This window comes from Cygnus olor, chromosome 1 (genome assembly GCF_009769625.2).
Source record: "Cygnus olor isolate bCygOlo1 chromosome 1, bCygOlo1.pri.v2, whole genome shotgun sequence".
Lineage (NCBI taxonomy): Eukaryota > Metazoa > Chordata > Aves > Anseriformes > Anatidae > Cygnus > Cygnus olor.
Window position 1 is genome coordinate 201,723,371 of NC_049169.1, and position 8,780 is coordinate 201,732,150.

Genomic DNA, 8,780 nt, shown 5'->3' on the forward strand with positions numbered 1-8,780 from the left:
CGGGGGTCAGTCCCTTCTCCCAAGCAACGGGCGATAGCAGAAGAGGAAAAAGTGGCGCCGGGGGAGGTTTAGGTGGATACTGGGCAAAATTTCTTCAGTGAAAGGGTTGTGAAGCATTCGAACAGGCTGCCCAGGGAAGTAGTTGAGTCACTATCCCTGGAGGTATTCGAAAGCCATGTGAATCTGGTGCCTAGGGACACGGTTCAGTGGTAGACTCGGCGGTGCTAGGATAACGGTTGGAGGTGATGATCTCTGAGGTGTTTTCCAACCTAAGCGATTCTATGATTCTATAATTCTATGACTGGGACAGGCCCAGGGTGCCAGGTTGGCATGGCCTGCACCACTCTTTCTCCTGAGATCGACGACACAGAGAGGAGCACTGGGGGCAAACGTCTGCCTGAGCTTTTATTCACAGCAGAAAGCAGCCGCAGCTGAGCTGAGGCTGGGGGCAGGATGTGGTGGGGCATCTGAATTCCTGGGGCGCTGTCCTGTGCCTCCCAGTGATGCTTCTGTGGGCGCTGCAAAGCTTCCTGAGGGCCAGCTGCCACCTCCGAGCGCCGTCCTGGTGCTGGCAGCCGGGCGCTGCTACTCTCGCTGTCCTGCGATGCAGCTGCAGCAGAAAGCCCTGCGCAGAGCCCGAAGTGCCCTCCTGACGCGGGAGGGCCGTGGCTGGCGCGCTGGGGCTTGTGCGAGGTCAAGGATGCCTGGGGGGGACAGAGAGGTGTAGGTTAGGGCCTGAGCGGGTGCTGGGCAAGCCTTTCCCCCCCTCCAAGGCCTTTCCCCGGGGAGGGGTGGTCCAGGACCAGCCAGCCCCCCGGCGCGTGGTGCTGCCAACCTAGTCCTTGGTGCTGCTCGTTGCGCTGAACAGGCCCGGCCAACAGACCCTGGGACGGTGCTTGTGTCTGGGACGTTGCTGGCTCATCCGCTGGCGTATCTCTGGTGCAGGAGGAGGACTGCGCTTGGCCTCCCTGCTCGGCGGCAACCTGCATGGGGAGAGCAAGAGCACAGGCAGGTGGTGAGAGGGATGTCAGCCCTTGTGCCTGGGGCGTCTGGAAATGGAGAGCAGCAGGCAGCTCCCCAGCACGCACACCCCACGCGCTACTTCTGCCTCTGGCTGCCCTCGGTGCCTGGTGCCCACCACGCGTGCTGTGCTTACCTGGTGCCCCGGAACCATAGCCAAGGGAGTAGCTGCTGCTCCTGCTTCATCAGCTGCTGCTGGACTGAGATCTGTGATGTCCTCCCTGAGAAGATCTGCAGTCATAGGAGAAGCCACTTCTTCTTGTGGCGCCGCTGCTGCAGTGAGAGGGGCTTCCGTGGCTTCCCCTACAGCACCTCCAGCCAAGGCAGAGGCCGAGGATGTACAGTCTACAGGCTCTGCTGTGGGAGGAGGCACCCTGGGTCCTGTGGCCGAGGGAGCAGTTGGTGCCTTGCTCGTGGCTCCCTGGCTCATGGCTACAGCATGGCGTAGGACTGCAGAGACGATGATCCGGGCTGTTTCATACAGATCTTCGTCACAGGCACTGGAGGCAAGTTGGGCACGTCCCTGGCTCTCAGCCATCACCGCAGTGCTGTGCTCACTGGGGGTGGGACAGGCTGATGGCTTTGATTCTGGAGCCCCACGTATCAGGGGAGGCGCTCTCTTCCCCTCATCTTCAAAAGCAGGCGCTGATGGAGGACTTGCTGGCCTGCTCTCCGCCGGTGCTGTTGCGGTGAGAGGCGTGCCGTGCCTCTCTTCCCCTGGACCTTCTGCCAGGGGAGCAGCTGATGGTGCAGTGTCCGTGGGCTCCAGTGAGCCAAGAGAGGCGCTTGTTGGGGGTTCTGCTGCTTCTGCTGCAGCCTCCGTGTCCACGCTGCTGGATGAGCTGCCCTCTTCCTGGGGAAAGGCCTGTGGTTCCTGGAGGAGGCTGGGGAACCTGGGGTTGATCCAGGAGTTGAAGATGACAATCTCTTCCTCTTCATCCGATGCCACAGGACCGCTTTCTTCCCTGCCCCGGCCCTGGCTTGTCCCCTCGTTGCAGCTCCCCTGCGTGGGTTTGATGTTTTGCTCTCTCTGTTGCCCTTGCTCCTCACCCGTGTCTGGGCTGGCTGGTGCAGGGTCTCTGCTGGCAGCCGTTGTTCCTGCACATACCCGGGGGTCAGGCCCTGGCAGAGCAGTGGTCCCCCTGCTCTCCGCGTCTGTCTGGACCCCGGCTGATCTTGTTGCTGTCACTGTGCACCCTGTGTGTGCCAGGTCCCCCAGTGCTCCAGCTAAGGCAGATGCTGAGGATGCAGAGTCTGCAGGCTCTGCTGTGGGAGGAGGCACCCTGGGTCCTGTGGCCGAGGGAGCAGTTGGTGCCTTGCTCGTGGCTCCCTGGCTCATGGCTACAGCTTGTCTTAGGACTGCGGAAACGAGGGTCCGGGCTGCTTCATGCAGATCTTCATCACAGGCACTGGGGGCATGTTGGGCACGTCCCTGCCTCTCAGCCATCACCGCAGTGCTGTGCTCACTGGGGGTGGGACAGGCTGATGGCTTTGACTCTTGAGCCCCACGTGTCTGGGGAGGCGCTCTGTAGCGCTCATCTTCAAAAGCAGGGGCTGACGGAGGACTTGCTGGCCTGCTCTCTGCCGGTGCTGTTGCGGTGAGAGGCGTGCCGTGCCTCTCTTCCAGGCAAGCAGGCGATGTTTCAGTGTCCGGTGAGCCAAGAGAGACTCTTGTTGGGGGTTCTGCTTCTTGTGCTGCAGCCTCCCTGTCCACGCTGCTGGGTGAGCTGCACACTTTCTGGGGAAAGGCCTGTGGCTCCTGGAAGAGGCTGGGGAAGCTGGGGTTTATCCAGGAGTTGAAGATGATAATTTCTTCCTCTTCATCCCATCTCTCAGGACCTCTTTCTTTCCTGCCCCGGCCCTGGCTTGTCCCATCCTTGCCGCTCCCCTGCCTGGGTTTGATGTGTATCTGTCTCTGCTGCCCTTGCTTCTCACCCCTGTCTGGGCTTGCTGGTGCAGGGTCCCTGCCGGCAGCCGGTTTTCCTGAACGTGCCTGGTGATGGCGCCCTGGCAGAGCAGTGGTCCACCTGCTGTCCGTGTCTGTCCGGACCTCGACTGCTCTTGTTGATGTCACTGTGCACCCCGTGTGTGCCAGGTCCACCAGTTCTGCAGGCCGTTGGCCGTGTTCCCAGCTTTCAGCCATTGTCTTTGCCAGGACTTCAGACACAAGGGACTGTGCTGTGTCCCGCAGTGCTGCGAAAGAGTCTGTGGGGCAGTGTGGGGCAGCCTGCCGACTCTTCTTCCAATCCTGGGGTACTGCTGTGAGGAGAGGTGGTGTTCTGTGGCCTTTGCTCCTGGGACCTCTGCACAAGGGAGGAAGCTCTGCCTCCCTCGTGGCTCCCTCGTTGCAGGCTATAGCACTGCTAATGACACTGGAGACGAAGGCCTTTACTGGGTCTTCCATGTCCTCGGCGGAGGCTGCAGGGCTGTTTTTTGGCAGGGTGCTGACTCTTCTTCCAGTTCTGGGGCACTGCTGTGAGGAGTGGTGGTGTTATGCGGCCTTTGCTCCTGGGACGTCTGCCCAAGGGAGAAAGCCTTGCCTCCCTCATGGCTCCCTGGTTCCGGGCTATGGCACTGTTAATGGCAGCGGAGACAAAGGCCTTTAGTGGGTCTTCAATTTCTTCGGCAGGGGCTGCAGGGCTGCTTTTGGACGAGTGCTGACTCTTCTTCTTCCCATTTTGGGGCACTGCTGTGGTGAGAGGTGGTGTTCTGTAGCCTTTGGTCCCGGGACCTCTGCCTGAGGGAGAAAGCCTTGCTTTGCTGTTGGCTTCCTCGTTGCAGGCTAGAGCGTTTCTTATGACTGTGGAGACGAAGGACCGTACTGTGTACTCCATGTCCTCGTCAGGGGCCACAGGGCTGTGTGGGCCACGTTCCCGGCTCCCTGCCCTCACTGCCTTGTCCCTCTCACCAGAGATGCACGGAAGAGGTGGCAGAAGCTCTTGGTGGCTGTGGGCCTCTGTGCCCAACGCCTTTGCCCTTCCTGCAGCTGAAGATGCAGAGGCTGTTGCTTGTAGACGGGGCAGCTTGCAAGTGACCCTTTCAGATGACGATGTCTGTGCTGCACGCGCTTGCTTGGGTGCTGCTGCCTGAGTCGCTGCCTGCCTTGGGAAAGGCGGCATGGCTGGCAGATGGATTCTCTCTTCCTGCCGCACCCCACTGTGTGGCAGCGTCTTCATGTCTTGCAGCTTCTCCATCTGCAAGAGAAACTGAGGAGAAAGGCCGGGTTACTTTGGTCATTTCTGCCATTCCCCTCCACGTCCCCCTAATGGTGCTCCTGTGAGCTGCCCTGCAGTGGCCCCATTCATGCCCTGGCAGCTGACCACGCACAGCGGGGCTCGGCTTGCCAGGGTAATGCCCTGCCTGTCTCCTCCTGCAAGTGCTGCCTGCTCATCGGAGGCTGCCAGGGCTGCCAAAGATGTTCTTCCGAACCCTCCTGGGGCTCCCGACTCCGTGTGGCAGCTGCCAGTGTGACGCACGCTCTCTGGGCACGACCGCACCGGCAGCCTGTCCGCATGGAGGGACGATGGAGGCAGCTCCTGGTTGCGGACGGCCAGGTTGAAGTAGGCCACGCTGCTCTTTGTGCCTCTGGGCACAGAAATGCCAGGGCCACGCGGGCTTTGGCTGTCCTGGGGGGTCGGCTCTTCATGGAGAAACCCCAGGTTTGGGAATAACTGTGTCCAGGCTGGAGGTGTTCAGGGCCAGCTGGCCAGCTTGCTCCAGCACCGTTCCCACCCTGGTGCTCTCCGTGCCATCCCGTCACGCTGCTGTCCCTGTCTTGCTCCCTGAGCCTCACCTGGCGCCGCTCCTGTACCCTCTGCTGCCCTTCAGCGGGCTGGGAGTGATCCTTATTCTGCTGCTCCATGGTGTGCTCCAGGTCCTCTGACCGAGAACTCCAACGGGCACCCAGGCGAGCTGCTGCCTCCTGAGAGAGCTGCTCTCCTGAGAGTGAATGGGCAGCCCGGGGCTCGGGCCTTATAAGGGACACCGTTGCCATGGGTACCCCTCCGTGTCACAATGGCCTTTGGGTACGCCACCGCCCACGCATCACACAGCCCCAGTGGTTGACGTCGGACACCCCAGGGACACCGTCTCACACACCCACAGCAAGGTCCGGATTGGCAGGCACCTCTGGCTCCTTCCAGCCAGTGCCCCCGGCTCAGCCCCAGGTCGGTATTTCTCAGGGGAGTCAGCTTAGCTCCCTAACTGCTCCCATCAACTGCGCGTTACCTGCTCTGCCAGGAGGTGCTCTGCTCGGTCACCTGGGTAAGCTTCCTGGCTCTTTGGCTGACTCCCCACACATCAGCAGAGACCGCGCTCGAGCTTGGACGCCCATCAGGCAGCCCTGGCAGTGCAGCTGGAGCAGGAGCAGGAGCAGGGATTCCTCCCGTGTCCGGGCAGCCAGAGGCCTGTGGCTCTAGGCACTGTGAAGGACTCCCAGAGAAGCGGGCACCAGGTAGCGGAGCCAGTGGAGCTGGCGGAGAGGTTGCTTGAGGCGGGCTCTGGCGGGGCTGCGAGAGGAAAGCCCTGGGCAGCCGCAGGAAGATTCCCTGCTCGTTGCTTTAAGAACAAGCTGTGGAGAAGCTTTCAGCGGCAGAGCCACAGCTGTGCCACGCTGGTGTTTAGCCCGCAGCTTCTCTGGCTGCTGAAGCAGGTCCTGTGCTCCAGAGTTGCGGCTGAAACAGTGTTGGTAACACAACGGTGTCTTTGCTGGAACAGGTTGCCCAGAGAGGTTGTGGAGTCTCCATCCTTGGAGATCTTCAGAAGCAGAATCCTCGGAATTGTGCGTAAAGGCAGTCCTTTGGGGAGAAAGAAAAGGAATTGGAAAAACAACCCAAAAACTAGGGAAAAAGAAAAAAAAAAAAAAAAAGCAATGGTTAGATATTGTCTAATTGTCTGCCCTGAAAAGCCATTAAAAGGAACTTCACCCTTTTGTCCACAATGCTGGTCTGATGAAATTCTGGCTTTAAGTTTATATGTAAACAGTAAGACTCCTTTTTCGGAGGAGGAATCAAGCAATGCTCCCTCTAATCCTAATATTGCACCGGAGGCAGCAGTAGCTGCACCAGCAGCGAAGTATATGTGTATGTGTTTGAGCCAAAGTATTGTTGTGAAGTGAGTGACTCCTCGAGGAACTCGGCCAGAGACGATACAAAAAGTCTGGTTATTGTTCTAAGTGATATATCCTTGCAGTATGAATGAGAAGTTTAAGGGGCCTCTCTGCGTGATTGCGTGATTGTGCTGTGGGAGTGAGACGCAGCATCGCTGCGAAGCGAGCGCGGAGTTCCGATCCGTGGTTCTGTATTCTCCGTGAGGGGAACGGCCGGAGTCGAACGAAGCGCATGACAGCTCGAAAAGGAAGTGCTGTTTTATCCAAGTGTCGATTGGCGGTGCCCAATACATGGGCCCGGTGGCGTATCTTGTAATCCTATTTTGTTCTTAAACCTTTTGAGTGTGACAAAGAGGAAGGCAGGAGCGTTATCTAAGGAACAGTTTAGAAGTTTTTGTACCGCAGATACAACATGAGAATCCTGTAACGATGGCCTGTCCCGAATGGCAAGGGGTGTACTGGCTATGCGGCAATAAATCCAGGAAGGTGTTGCCCCTTGGCTGGAAGGGAGCTTGCACCCTGGGGGCAATAATTCCAAATGTACCTATTATGGAAGACCCACAACGCCAAAGCCCCCTTGAGACCGCACGCAGAATTAAGAGGACTCCAGATAATCCTCTCGTAAACTGAAACAGGGAATTTCACTCATTGTAGAACTAGAAAATAACAATCTGCATGCAGTCCAGGCACTACAAGAGGAGGTAACAAGCTTGCCAAAACTAGTACTCCAGAACCATATGGTATTTGATTTATTATTAGCCTCACAGGAGAGCGTGTACTGTAATTAATGCTAGCTGCTGTACGTATGTAGATCAAAAGGGGCGAATTTGACTGATCTCAAAAATATTTGGGGAAAGAAACAAATCCTACACAGAGCGGCTCAAGATGACACTTCCTGGGGATTTAGAAACATTCGGGAGAAAGTGACCTTTGTGGCTACCTGAATGGAATTGGCTCAAACAGCTATTTGTTGGTATTATAAAGATAATGGCACTGCGAATCTGTCATCCCCCGTGACATCGGAAGAAAACTATTGGGCCGTAATGTTGGAAAAAGAGAAGAGCGGGGGATGTGAAGAAGTGCAGAACAGCAAGAGGAGTAAGAAAAGAAGAGGGGGGCACTGTGAGAAACAAAGTTGTGTTTTTGCAGCGGCAGGTGTTTTTGCAGTGGAAATTTCACAGAATCACAGAATTGTTGGGGTTGGAAGGGACCTCGAGAGATCATCGGGTCCAACGCCCCCTGCCAAAGCAGGTTCCTTAGAGCAGGCTGCCCAGGTAGGTGTCCAGACGGGCCTTGAATATCTCCAGAGAAGGACACTGCACAACCTCCCTGGGCAGCCTGTTTCAGTGCTCCGTCACCCTCACCGTGAAGAAGTCCTTTTGCATGTTGGTGCGGACTTCCTGGGCTCCATCTTGTGGCCATTACCCCTTGTCCTGTCCCCACAAACCACTGAAAAGAGGTTGGCCAAATCCCTCTGTCTGCCACACTTCAGGTATTTATAAACACTGATAAGATCCCAACTAATTCCACTAACCTTGGGCAGCTCCCGACCCATCCTCTGACAGCCCTGGCGGCCATTTTGCAGTTCTGGTTTCCCCCTGTGCCACAAGCTGGCTGAGGCCTTGGGCTGTCCCCAGCACGGCTGTGGGGATGGCGGGCGGCATCTAGACACGAGGCCTTTCTTTTTCTTTGTGCGGAAGGAAACCTGCTGTCTGGAGAGACAGTGCCTCTTTTCTCCAAGTACCGCAGGGTTCCATTGTAAGTGACATGGCCTCTCACTTTGTGGGCCCTGTTTTTCGTCATCATTTGTGAGGGGCTTCTGCATCCCCCCCGATCACTGGCTGTGGCCAGGGCTTCCCCCCAGGATGTCTGGGCAGGCCCATGCCGGTGGGCAGGCTCTGGGTGGGCCTTGTCCCCTGCAGGGGCGGGCGTCTGCCCCTGAGCCCACATCCCACGAGCGGCTCCTGCACTCGTGGCTGCCCCTGCGCGGGGCACTGCCGCTGCTTCTGGAACCTTCCTGCAGCCTCTGGCAGCTGGCGCCGGCTTGGCGGCGGCGCATTAGGCTTGGCAGCCTGGGATCTGCGGGCCGTGCCAGCCTGCAGCATGGCATTGGCGGCCTTGTTGCCGTCCCCAGGGCACGGCTGAAGGGGGATTTGGGGGGTTTGCTTTCCAGGGACTGGGAAAGTTGGGGATGCAATATCCCACTACATGCACAGGCAGTTCGCACTGAACAAGGTGGGCTTTGCAGCCTCGTCCTCCCCTCATACTCTGCTCCTTCCAGGAGCTGCCACCCCACAGAACGCCTCCTCAAGCAGAAGTAACACCCCAGCGGTAGCCTGCAAACTGCAGATGTGCCAGGGGCCCGTTGCTGCTCTGGCAATATGCACAAAAAAGCCCAGCTCCAGCAGAAGGACGGGATCCGTACCGCCTGGCGCTTGTGCGTTGCCTATGGCCTGATTGGGCAAGCCAGCATGTGTCGGAGCCGGTTCTCAAGGCTGTCCCTATTAGTTGGGAACCCGGGGGATTTTCCTGAGCTGAGGGTGTTGGCTCTGCTCTTACTAGCCCAGATCTTCGTTAGAGGGCAAAAAGAAGGGAGCTGGGAAACTCCCAGACACTGAGGCCATCTCCAGGGCTCTCCAGAGTGATGCCATCT

General features: G+C 58.0%; 3 protein-coding genes across 3 annotated transcripts in view; all 3 read right to left on the reverse strand.

Annotated features, from left to right (window-relative positions):
- Nucleotides 1-380: 380 nt before the first annotated feature.
- LOC121063689 lies at nucleotides 381-2,809 on the reverse strand. Its single transcript, XM_040544350.1, has 4 exons — nucleotides 2,525-2,809; nucleotides 1,157-1,951; nucleotides 836-983; nucleotides 381-704 (listed from the first exon to the last, which is right to left on the reverse strand). Exons 2-4 carry the CDS (start codon nucleotides 1,556-1,558, stop codon nucleotides 586-588), a joined length of 669 nt encoding a protein of 222 aa, XP_040400284.1. The 5' UTR covers nucleotides 1,559-1,951; nucleotides 2,525-2,809; the 3' UTR covers nucleotides 381-585.
- A 432-nt stretch (nucleotides 2,810-3,241) lies between these two features.
- On the reverse strand, nucleotides 3,242-5,099 carry LOC121063688. The gene is made up of 2 exons (XM_040544349.1): nucleotides 4,814-5,099; nucleotides 3,242-4,226 (listed from the first exon to the last, which is right to left on the reverse strand). Exons 1-2 carry the CDS (start codon nucleotides 5,012-5,014, stop codon nucleotides 3,384-3,386), a joined length of 1,044 nt encoding a protein of 347 aa, XP_040400283.1. The 5' UTR covers nucleotides 5,015-5,099; the 3' UTR covers nucleotides 3,242-3,383.
- Nucleotides 5,100-5,434: 335 nt separating this feature from the next.
- The window catches only part of LOC121076527 (serine/arginine repetitive matrix protein 1-like), a 90,465-nt gene continuing 87,119 nt past the window's right edge, over nucleotides 5,435-8,780 (reverse strand). Inside the window, exon 3 of the mRNA XM_040570944.1 lies at nucleotides 5,435-5,693. Coding sequence (XP_040426878.1) covers nucleotides 5,435-5,693 — 259 coding nt within the window. The remainder of the gene's footprint in view (nucleotides 5,694-8,780) is intronic.

What these genes read in the sequence shown, in the direction of transcription:
- LOC121063689 (XM_040544350.1), bottom strand. Translation starts at nt 1,558, where the DNA reads ATGGCTGAGAGCCAGGGACGTGCCCAACTTGCCTCCAGTGCCTGTGAC. An exon ending in CTATGGTTCCGGGGCACCAG is followed by an intron (nt 984 to 1,156) that starts GTAAGCACAGCA and finishes CTCCCCATGCAG; the next exon opens with GTTGCCGCCGAGCAGGGAGG. An exon ending in CGAGCAGCACCAAGGACTAG is followed by an intron (nt 705 to 835) that starts GTTGGCAGCACC and finishes TGTCCCCCCCAG; the next exon opens with GCATCCTTGACCTCGCACAA.
- LOC121063688 (XM_040544349.1), bottom strand. Translation starts at nt 5,014, where the DNA reads ATGGCAACGGTGTCCCTTATAAGGCCCGAGCCCCGGGCTGCCCATTCA. An exon ending in GGGTACAGGAGCGGCGCCAG is followed by an intron (nt 4,227 to 4,813) that starts GTGAGGCTCAGG and finishes CTTTCTCCTCAG; the next exon opens with TTTCTCTTGCAGATGGAGAA.